At 41.4% G+C, this 11633-nt stretch overlaps 1 protein-coding gene across 10 annotated transcripts in view; it reads left to right on the top strand.

Annotated features, from left to right (window-relative positions):
* The window catches only part of PRKAG2 (protein kinase AMP-activated non-catalytic subunit gamma 2), a 255248-nt gene that overhangs the window by 232671 nt on the left and 10944 nt on the right, over positions 1 to 11633 (top strand). For all 10 annotated transcript variants that reach the window (XM_073887557.1, XM_025862118.2, XM_025862116.2 and 7 more), the window contains 3 exons: positions 6878 to 6923; positions 8537 to 8591; positions 9578 to 9704. In XM_073887557.1, the coding sequence (XP_073743658.1) occupies positions 6878 to 6923; positions 8537 to 8591; positions 9578 to 9704 (228 nt within the window). The remainder of the gene's footprint in view (positions 1 to 6877; positions 6924 to 8536; positions 8592 to 9577; positions 9705 to 11633) is intronic.

Here is an 11633-nt window from a genome sequence, read left to right as displayed (position 1 = left end):
TTCTCAAAATAAATAAATAAAATCTTTTAAAAAATAAATAAAAATAAAAAAAGATACTCTTAGGGGCACCTGGGTGGCTTCAGTCGGTTAAGCGGCTGCCTTCAGCTCAGGTCATGATCCCAGGGTCCTGGGATCGAGTCCCACATTGGGCTTCCTGTTCAGCAGGGAGCCTGCTTATCCCTCTCCTTCTGCCTGCCTCTCTGCCTACTTGTGCTCTCTATCTCCCTGTCAAATAAATAAAATCTTTAAAAAAGAAAAAGATACTCTTAGAATTAAGTTTTACCAAAGACTTTGTATGTATCCCATATTTATTTCACATGAGGTATCTGATTTCTTAAATACTACCAATGCAGGTAAATATTGGTTTTCTTTATAATGATCATATGTCTGCTTTTGAACTAGCAAAATCAACACAAGTATGATTATTAACTGGATATATATATATTTTAAAGATTTTTATTTATTTATTTATTTGACAGAGACACAGTGAGAGAGGGAACACAAACAGAGGGAGTGGGAGAGGGAGAAGCAGGCTTCCCACGGAGCAGGGAGCCCCATGCGGGGCTCGATCCCAGCATCCTGGGACCATGACCTGAGCCGAAGGCAGATGCTTCACGACTGAGCCACCCAGGTGCCCCAATAACTAGATATATTTTGATAAAATGCAGCTAAACCCCTATTAAAAATCTCCGCAAGGGGCACCTGGGTGGCTCAGTTAAGTGTCTGACTCTTGGTTTCAGCTCATGATCTCAGGGTTGTGCGATTCAGCCCACGTGGGGCTCTGCGCTCTGGGAAGTCTGCTTGAGACCCTCTCTCCCTCTGCTCCTCCCCACCCTTGCAAACACTCTGTCTCTAAAATAAGTCTTAAAATAATAAAATAAAAATGTCAGCAGTAGCTAATTAAATCAAAATTTCTATAAAAGCAGTTGTCTAAATATACAGTCCAGACTCTTTTTTTATTAAGTTATAATTGACATACAATATTATATTAGTTTCATGCATACAACAGAGTGATTCAGTATTTTTATACGTTACAAACTGGTTAGCACAAAAGGTCTAGTTACCATCTGTCACCATACAAAGTTACAGTTTTATTTACTATATCTCCATGACTGATTTATTTTATTTTTAAAGATTTTATTTATTTGACAGATAGCGAGAGCAGGAACACAAGCAGGGGGGTGGGAGAAGGAGAAGCAGGCTCCCTGCTGAGCAAGGAGCCCGATGTGGGACTCCATCCCCCGATGCGGGGCTCGATCCCAGGACCCTGGGATCATGACCTGAGCCGAAGGCAGACGCTTAGCGACTGAGCCACGCGGGCGCGCCTGTGACTTACTTAGTTTATAACTCGAAGTCTGTACCTCTTGGTCCTCTTTCCCTTCACCCCATGCTCCTCTAGCGACCATCAGTTTGTTCTCTGTATCTATGAGTATATTTCTGTTACTCGTTTGTTTTTTAGATTCTACATTAGGTGAAATCCTTTAGTATTTGTCTTTCTCTGTTTGACTTACTTCACTTAGCATAATTCCCTCTAGGTCCATCCACATTGCCACATTTAAATGGCAAGATTCTGTTCTTTTTTATGACTAGTATTCCTGTGTGTGTGTATGTGTGTGCATTTGTTCATTCATCTATCAGTGGACACTTGGGTTGCTTCCTTGTCTTGGCTATTGTAAATCATGCTGCAGCCTCGGACCCTGAGATCATGACCCGAGCCAAAGGCAGACACTTAACCAACTGAGCCACCCAGGCGCCCCTGTTTTTAATTTTTTGAGGAAAGCCCATACTGTTTTCCACAGCGGCTGCACCAGCTTCCATTCTCACAACAGCGCACGAGGGTCCCCTTTGCTCCACATCTTCACCAACACTTACTATTTCTTGTCTTTTTGATACTAGCTCTTCTGACAGGTGTGAGGTGCTATTCCATTGTCCGTCTGATTTGCATTTCCCCGATGGCTAAGGATGACGAGCATCTTTTCAAATGTTTATATTGGGCGGCCAGTTTTTAAGCTTTGTTAGAGTGTTCATCTTTGGTTCGGTTCTCTTGCTTCCGGGATCTCTGTGGAATTCCTTGGTGGTTTAGCGAGGACTTTCCATTCTGCCTGGTCAAGACGCAATGTCTTCCACTGTGAGTCTTGGCCTGGCCTCCTGTCTTCTCACCCCGGGCACGCCGGCTTAGTATTCAGTCAAAAACGCAAGGAGATCTCAGCCCCACCATCTCTTTGTTCTGGACGGCTCCTCCTGTCTGGTTTTCTGCCCACAAATTCCACTTGGCTCCGTCTGCCCAGACTTTGATTTCTGTCTCTCTAACTCAGCGGGAGTGTCGTGCCCCAACTGGGTCACAGTCTCGAGAGATGTGATTGTGGGCTCAGTTTGTTTGCGTGCCTTCTCCCCGGGGGTGGCAGTCCTGCCCTGCCGATTGCCCAATGTCTGAGAACTGCTGTTGCACATATTTTCCCCCATTTTCTAGTTGTCTGCATCCGGAGACTAGCGTAGCCCTGTCCCCTCCGTCGTGGCTGGCAGAGCTCCACTGATATTTCCCATACCTCTCCGCGCTGTACTGTTCTGGTTGCGGTATGAATTTCAGAGTCCGCTTTCACTTCACAAAATCTATTTGGAGTTAATACTGAGCTTTTTGCATAAAATATAGTTCCATTTAATCTGCCCTTATTTTTGTTTTAAACAATGAAGAGTAAAAAGAAAAAGCATTCATAGTTTTTATGCTGAGGCGCCGTCTCTCACTGCTGCCTGTGGTGTGTGCACCCCCCCCACCGTGCCCACGGTCCTGGGCCATCCGTCCAGTTCTCTTGTGCCCAGCCATCGTGGTTCTTGTTCATCTGACAATGTCCTGATGTCATCCTCATGCCTGGAGAACACTTTTGCTGTTTTATAGAAACTGAGTTAACAGTTGTTTTTAACACTTGGAAGATGTCATTTCATTGTCCTTTGGCCTCCCAGTGCTTCGGATCAGAAGTCAATAGAAAGGTTTATCCTTCTGTCCTCTGGATAGTCTGCTGTTTCCTTCTGGTTCAAGACTCTTTCCTTCAGTTTCAGCACTAGCGGCCCCGCGCCTACGTCTGGTTTTCCTTGTGTGTATCCCTGCTCCAGGCATGCTGCGTTTCCATGATCTTCTAGGTTCGCGCTTCACCTAATTTGGGACGTTTTTGACTGCTGTTTCTTCAGGTATTTTTCTCTATCTCACTCTTTCTCCCCTGGGACCTCAGTTGCATGTGTATCAGGCCACTCAACACCGTCCCACGGGTCTCTGACCCTGTGTGCATCTTTCTGGTTTTAGTGCCATTGATCATACATGTGCTAATTCTTCCTTGGGTGATCTCCAGTCTTACTTTCAAACCTTATTCCTTTTGAATTTTCAGTGAGATTGGGAGCTCCCACTTGAAAGATTTTGTAGGGTCTTTGTAAAATTTTCTATGGCTGGTTTTCCACAAAATGGAAATGGAAATTTTTTTTATTCTTTATTTAAATTCCAATTTAGTTAACATATATTGTATTACTAGTTTCAGGGGTAGAATTCAGTATTTCATAAGTTGTGTATAGCAACCAGTGCTCATCACATCACATGCCCTCCTTAATGCCCATCACCCAGTTACCCCACCCCCCCACCCACCTCCCCTCCAGCCTGTTTGTCCCATATATTTAAGAGTCTCTTGTGGTTTGCCTCCCTCTCTGTCTTTATCTTACTTTTCCTTCCCTTCTCTTATGTTCATCTGTTTTGTTTCTTAAATTCCACATATGAGTGAAATCACATGGTATTTGTCTTTCTCTGACTTATTTCGCTTAGCATAATACCCTCTGGTTCCATCCACATCATTGTAAATGGCAAGATTTCATTATTTTTTTGATGGCTGATGGATATATACACACACACATATGCACACACCACATCTTCTTTATCCATTCATCTGTCAGTGGACATCTGGGCTCTTTCCATAGTTTGGCTATTGCGGACATTGCTGCTATGAACATTGGGGTTCATATGGCCCTTCTTTTCACTACATCTGTGTCTTTGGGGTAAATACCCAGTAGTGCAATTGCTGGGTCATAGGGTAGCTGTATTTTTAAGTTTTTGGGGAACCTCCATACTGTTTTCCAGAGTGGCTGCACCAGCTTGCATTCCCACCAACAGTGTAGGAGGGTTCCCCTTTCTCCACATCCCTGCCAACATCTGTCATTTCTGGTCTTGTTAATTTTAGCCATTCTGACCAGTGTGAGGTGGTATCTCTTTGTGGTTTTGATTTGTATTTCCCTGGTGATGAGTGATGTTGAGCACTTTTTCATGTGTCTGTTGGCCATTTGTATGTCTTCTCTGGAGAAATGTCTGTTCATGTCTTCTGTCCATTTCTTGATTGGATTATTTGTTCTTTGGGTGTTGAGCTTGGTAAGTTCTTTATAGATTTTGGATACTAGCCCTTTATCTGATATGTCATTTGCAAATATCTTCTCCCATTCTGTGGGTTGCCTTTTAGTTTTGTTGACTGTTTCCTTTGCTGTGCAAAAGCTTTTTATCTTGATGAAGTCCCAGTAGTTCATTTCTACCCTTGCTTCCCTTGCCTTTGGAGATGTGTCTAGCAAGAAGTTGCTGCGGCTGAGGTCAAAGAGGTTGCTGCCTGTGTTCTCCTCCAGGATTTTGATGGATTCCTGTCTCACAGTGAGGTCGTTCATCCATTTTGAGTCTATTTTTGTGTGTGGTATAAGGAAATGGTCCAATTTCATTCTTCTGCATGTGGCTGTCCAATTTTCCCAACATCACTTGTTGAAGAGACTTTTTTGCATTGGACATTCTTTCCTGCTTTGTTGAAGATTAGTTGACCATAGAGTTGAGGGTCCATTTCTGGACTCTATTCTGTTCCATTGATCTGTGTTTTTGTGCCAGTACCATACTGTCTTGATGATTACAGCTTTGTAATACAGCTTGAGGTCCAGAATTGTGATGCCTCCAGTTTTGGTTCTTTTTCAACATTCCTTTAGCTATTCGGGGTCTTTTCTGGTTCCATACAAATTTTAGGATTGTTTGTTCCAGCGCTGTGAAAAATACTCATGGTATTTTGGTAGGGATTGCATTGGATGTATAGATTGCTTTCGGTAGCATAGACATTTTAACAATATCTCTTCTTCCAGTCCATGAGCATGGAATATTTTTCCATTTCTTTGTGTCTTCCTCAGTTTCTTTCATGAGTGTTCTGTAGTTTTCAGAGTATAGATCCTTTACCTCTTTGGTTAGGTTTTCCTAGGTATCTTATGGTTTTTGGAGCAATTGTAAATGGGATCGATTCCTTGATTTCTGTTCCTTCTGCTTCATTGTTAGTGTATAGAAATGCCACTGACTTCTGTGCATTGATTTTATATCCTGTGACTTTGCTGAATTCCCCTATCAGTGCTAGCAGTTTCTTGGTGGAGCCTTTTGGATTTTCTACATAGAGGATCATGTCGTCTCAGAAGAGTGAAAGTTTGACTACTTCTTTGCCAATTTAGATGCCTTTTAAAGGTTCTTTTTGTTGTCTGATTGCTGAGGCAAGGACTTCCAGTACTATGTTGAACAGCCACGGTGAGGGTAGACATCCCCATCATGTTCCTGACCTTAGGGCAAAAGCTCTCTGTTTTGCCCCATTGAGAATGATATTCGCTGTGGGTTTTTCATAGATGGCTTTTATGATATTGAGGTATGTACCCTCTATCCCTATACTCTGAAGAGTTTTGATCAAGAAAGGATGCTGTATTTTGTCAAATGCTTTTTCTGCATCTATTGAGAGGATCATATGGTTCTTCTCCTTTCTTTCATTAATGTGGTGTATCGCGTTGATTGATTTGCGGATGTTGAACCACCCTTGCAGCCCAGGGATAAATCCCACTTGGCCGTGGTGAATACTCCTTTTAATGTACCATTGGATCCTGTGGGCTAGTATTTGGTAAGAATTTTTGCATCCGTGTTCAATCAGGGATATTGGTCTGTAATTCTCCTTTTTACCGGGATCTTTGGTTTTGGGATCAAAGTAATGCTGACCTCATAGAATGAGTTTGGAAGTTTTACTTCCATTTCTATTTTTTGAAACAGTTTCAGAAGAATAGGTGTTAATTCTCCTTTAAATGTTTGGTAGAATTCCCCTGGGAAGCCATCTGGCCCTGGACTCTTGTTTGTTGGAAGGTTTTTGATTACTGCTTCAGTTTCTTTGCTGGTTATGGGTCTGTTCAGGTTTTCTATTTCTTCCTGTTTCAGTTTATATGTTTGGTAGTTTATATGTTTCTAGGAATGTATCCATTTCTTGGTAGTTTTGGTAGTTTATACGTTTCTAGGAATGTATCCATTTCTTCCAGATTGCCTAATTTGTTGGCATATAATTGCTCATAATGTTCTCTTATAATTGTATTTATGGTGTTGGTTGTAAGTTCTCCTCTATCTCTCCTTAGCACAATTTAACCATTTGTCCTTTTTAAACTAGAGTTGCTAAAAATTTTCTGTATCTTTAAAAAGAAGGAATTGGGTATGTATGTCCATTTATGTTTTAAAATTTAAGTGTATCAGAAGTTTTCATGTTAAAATAATGAAAATATTATAACTAGTTTTTTTTTTTAAGATTTTTTATTTTTTAAGTAACTCTACACCCAGTGTGGGGCGCAGACTCACAACCCTGAGCTCAAGAGTTGCACACACCACTGACTGAGCCAGCCAGGCACCTAAATTATGTTTTAAATTTAGAAAACATTTATCTCCAAAGAAATGTAGAGCATTTTATATTTCCAGTATTTCTGAATTATCGTTTCCACCTGCTGAATTATGGGACTCTGCAGTAGTTATGAAGTAATTTTTCTTATGTAGTATATGTTAACATTTGTAAATAAGAATTTTTCTCATTTGCAGGTACAGATTTATGAATTAGAGGAACATAAGATTGAAACATGGAGGGGTAAGCACAATTGGGCGTTAAAAATTTTTCATATCAGGAAAAAAATGTTCTGCTTAGTTTGTAAAATATGTTTTAACTTCACGGATCCTTCTCTCTCTGCTTAATAAACTACATAATTAAAACATTTCTATTTTAATCTCGGTAGTGTACCATACTATTATAAATATGATCCATTCTGTTGAATGGACATTTATGGAGAACCTACAGCATGTCTGTATACTAAGGCTGGGACATAAGGACGAATGAGCTCGCCTGGGCCCCAGCCGCTGCCCCCAGCGGAGTCACCACTCACTCCTGAGTGTGGCTGTCCTTGCCCACAGACATGTCTCTAGATAGAAAATGCACCAAGGGAATGCCTCCTGCAACTAATAAAAGCAAGGATCTGTTCTTAAATTTAATAATTATTTCTTTACAAAATATGGAGAAATATAGAACAAATGAACTTTAAACTGGAAGATTTGGATAAATCACATGAAAAAATAACCCTTTAAAATCACAGGGTCGTTTCTGAAATGGAGCTACTTTTTAAATTCTCATTCTACGACTGTGTGATTGTTCTGTCTTAGACCCATCGTGCTGGATCGGTGGGGCGGGGTGTGGATTGGATGGGGTGGAAGTCACTGAGGAAGGCAGTCTGACAGACATTGGGGGAGGGCTTGTGTAGGGGTCTCAGAGAAAAGCCTGGACAGAAACGGAGGGACCTGTAGACAGAAAAACGTTAATTAAAAATGGAAAATCTGCTTGGAATGATAAGCAACCTTTGTGAGTGGCAGCTGTGAAATCTGAACGTCCATTAGAATTCTCTAAAGGGCTAGGGGCTCTTTTAATTCCCTTTGACCTGTAAATTTCATCGAATGATATAGTTGGTTTATAATGGCTTTATCAAGTCAAAGCAGACAAACTCGGTCAACATGAAATCTGTATCTTAGCACTGCCTGTTATGAGTATATAACTTAACACCAAGAGAGATACTTCTTACCAAATTCTATATAAGTAATGTAAGACCAAGATTTAAGTATATTTACAATTTGATATTACATGGTATTCGGTAGTAATAATGGTAATGTCAAGATATTCTTGAATGCTTTCTGTGGAGAAACCTCAGCAAGGCAATTAGTTACAGTGGATCTTTAGAAAGATAATTTCTATAGACTACAAAGATCCCCAAGATACAGATTTTGAGCATCAGTTTGGTAAAATAAAACTTAAGAACGCTTAAAGAACAAAGTTTGTTAAAACCTACAAAAATTAGTTTTAAAGGATTTCATGAGCGCTTCATCTCTGGAGGGTGATAGTAATTTGGTAGCATTCTAGTGACCTCTGCTGGTACTGCTTTTTACATCCAGTTGCTTGACTTTTCTTCTTAAAACATCTGTTGTAATACTGTTTTCAAATATTTAATTTTTCCACAATGGCAACGTCCTGAAAACAGTTTATAAGTTGTTTAAAATTGTCCTAACTATAATTTATACAGTAGTGTTCAGTAAAGTAGATGTATTTGATTTTGGTTTTTAATCCCTCTAATTGTTATCTGTAAAGTGAAGAGAAATTTATGTAATAATTGCAAACAGCCAATGTGTTACTAATTGTATATTTTCTTTCTATAAAAACAGAGCTTTATTTACAAGAAACATTTAAGCCTTTAGTGAATATATCTCCAGACGCAAGGTAAACGTGTAAAGTTTTTCTCCTTTATTCAGATTCTCGTTTTGTTTCCATGATTGATAGATTTTTTTTAATCTAGGTAGGGGACAGCCTCCTTTATTTCAGATATCAGACTTAATAAATTTAGAGACCATAGACTCAGCCATTGTTTGCCCAAAGGATTGATAAGGGGCTGGGAAGAGGGTCATACTAAACAGTTTTAAAATCCTGATCACTTGCCACACAAACCCTCTGGGGAGCTTGTTAATTCTGCCCATGCCTGGGCTCCACGTCCGACCTGCTCGGTGGCCTCTGAAGAGTAGTGCCCAGGAATGTGCATTATAGCAGCCCCCCCCCGGGGGGGGCTCTAATGTGCCCCGATGTTGAAGGGCAATCTCTGTTAGACATTGGTCCAGAGGCGGTCGGAAGAACACGCTGCCCCTCAGTAGCGCTCTAGCACATATGTTGTGATCCAGACTTTCTGGGACGGCTCTGATACATTTCCACATTGTATGAAAATGTTCTTCAAACTCTAAGCACGAACAAGAAAAAGTGGAATACTGATTTTTATTACTTTATTTCCAAGTCCTAAAAAAACAACCAGGTAAACACACTGGTCTCCTGGTTGGCAGTCCAGGAGCGGGCCACACGAAGCCGGCCCCAGTTCAGGGCGCAGTCCACAGCTCCCCGCCGCTGCTGGTGTCTGTTCGTGGTCCCAGGGGCTCGCCGCTGCCGTCTCTCGAACAGCAGTGTTAAACGCACTACTAGAAACTTCTCTCCTTAGCGATCTGGAGCTCGCTCTTGTATCTGCCATTAACACAGACCAAAAAATCAAAACATTTGCTGAGACAGCCAGTTTAAAACTTTTCCAAAACACTGTTTTAAATCAAGTCAACCTTTTATTGCTATGATGTAAAAAACACTGAAAATGCTTCTAAAGCAGGGGTGGTCCAGAGCGTTTTACATCTTTCTTTAAAGCCTCCTAACAACTTTGATGGCTTTTCCCACAGCCTCTTCGATGCTGTATACTCGTTGATCAAAAATAAAATCCACAGATTGCCAGTTATTGACCCTATCAGTGGGAATGCACTTTATATACTTACCCACAAAAGAATCCTCAAGTTCCTCCAGCTTTTTGTAAGTAGTTTTTAGTGTTTCTAAAGACATAGTTGCATCTACTTTAACTAATTAACTTCAAGTAAGTTGGCTCCTTCACCTCAGTAGGAGACATTAATTTTGGAATTGGGATTGTTAGGAGGTCTCCGTTTCTCAGCTGCAATTTCTCAACTTACTTCTATTTAAATTGCACATTCTTCAAGTTGATTCCAATTAAAAAGCAATCGCCTTTCAGTGCAAGTATCAAAATAATAAAAACCCTTGGAATTCTCTATTTAAATTAGAATATTTTATCACCTAAAATATGAGGGGCAGTAAAGCAATTTGCAAGTCAGTCTAATTAAGAAAGTGTTGTGTAAGATAAATTGAGCCAGTATTTATAGCAAACTGCCTTATGATGCTTTATTGGTATCATGATTTTGGAAACATTCAAAAAATACTGTCCCCAGGATTATCTTATTATAAATTGCTGTGATAGAAAAACACAAAGCGAATAAAATTTTGGCAAGAGAGTACCATGTTGGTCCAAATTCGGGCTGTGTTATCTGTAGGTTTTCTCAACTGTATTTGGAACGAGATGTCTTCATAATCATCCATAATATTGATCTCTTTGGTCAACATTAAAAGAGGCTCAGAAGGACCAGAGTTTTTACAAGAGGGCTTTAATTTTTTTCCTTTGGATTACACGCACTGAGTTTGAGGTTAGAAGTAGTTGGTCTGCTGTGACCAGTAGGAGGCCTCATTCCTGCTTCAGAAGAGATCATATAAAGTCTTTTTTTTTTTTTTAAGATTTTATTTATTTTAGAGAGAAAGGAGGACAGAGGGAGAAGGAGAGAGAGAATCCTAAGCAGGCTCCACACTGAGTGCAGAGCCCGACGCAGGGCTCCGTCTCACACCCCTGAGATCATGACCTGAGCTGAAATCACAGGTCAGACGCCTAACCTACTGAGCCACCCAGCTGCCCCGTGAAATCATTTTTCAAAAGAACTTAACAGACATTAAAAATCTACATCACATTAGCTTTCCCATTTCCTTCTACACAGCTTCAATTACGGAAATAAACTCGCATTCTGGTGTGATGCAAAGGAGCCAAGGCTCCTTCTCCCGGGGCTCTGCCTCAGTTTTGCAGGCAGAACCACAAGGGGTTTAGTAAGTGGGAGATATCCCTTGTCCACCAAGCCAGTCCTATATTTTAGTAGTTTACGTGTAAAACTAACACTCTCCGTGGTTAAATGCTAAGAAAGAAGGTAGGTTACTGAAAAGCACACAGTTTAGTGGAGAGACCGTGTCAGGGACAGTTAGGGACGTGTGGAGATGACTGGACAGACGTCACCTCTGTCGTGCACAGGCCTGTGTGCTGCTCGGGCCGCCGCCCCAGCGTCCAGGCTGGACGGGACCCAGGCTGGGGCTGTGTATCAGGGCCCCCAGGCTTTCAGCCCCTCAGAGAGTAAGCATTGTAAAATAACGTTAATCGTCAGAGCTACATACTCTTACGCATTGATGACGGGGCAGATCCTGTCCTCAGCACTTCACAAGACACGGCTAATCCTCGCCTCTGCCCTCTCAGGTAGGTATTTTGATTAATCCCATTTTATAGGTGGTGAAACTGCGAGGTGGAGCAACTTTGCAGGTCACTGCGGGCACGTGGCAGAGTGGTTTCTGCCCCGTGGCGTCCCTCCCCCCGCCGCCCCTCGGCTCAGAGGTGCCTGGCTCAGAGGGTTAAACCTGCGCCAGGTCTCCCAGATGTGACGAGGTCGAGTCCAGCCCATTTTCGAGTCTGCGCTCCTGCAGACAAGGAGTATCAGCTGGAGACAGGCTTTGGTGTTTTCTCTTCCATCAAGAGTAGAGGAGGTTGCCTCTGCCAGTACCGCCTTACATTTGGGCCAATATGGTAATTAAATCACACTCTTAGAATATGCAACTAGAGGTTTTCAGATTAAAATAACAGAA

Source organism: Callorhinus ursinus, unplaced genomic scaffold (genome assembly GCF_003265705.2).
Source record: "Callorhinus ursinus isolate GAN/ISIS: 27379988/994484 unplaced genomic scaffold, GSC_fseal_2.0 scaffold80, whole genome shotgun sequence".
Classification (NCBI taxonomy): domain Eukaryota; kingdom Metazoa; phylum Chordata; class Mammalia; order Carnivora; family Otariidae; genus Callorhinus; species Callorhinus ursinus.
This window is presented reverse-complemented; position numbering and strand designations above follow the sequence as displayed.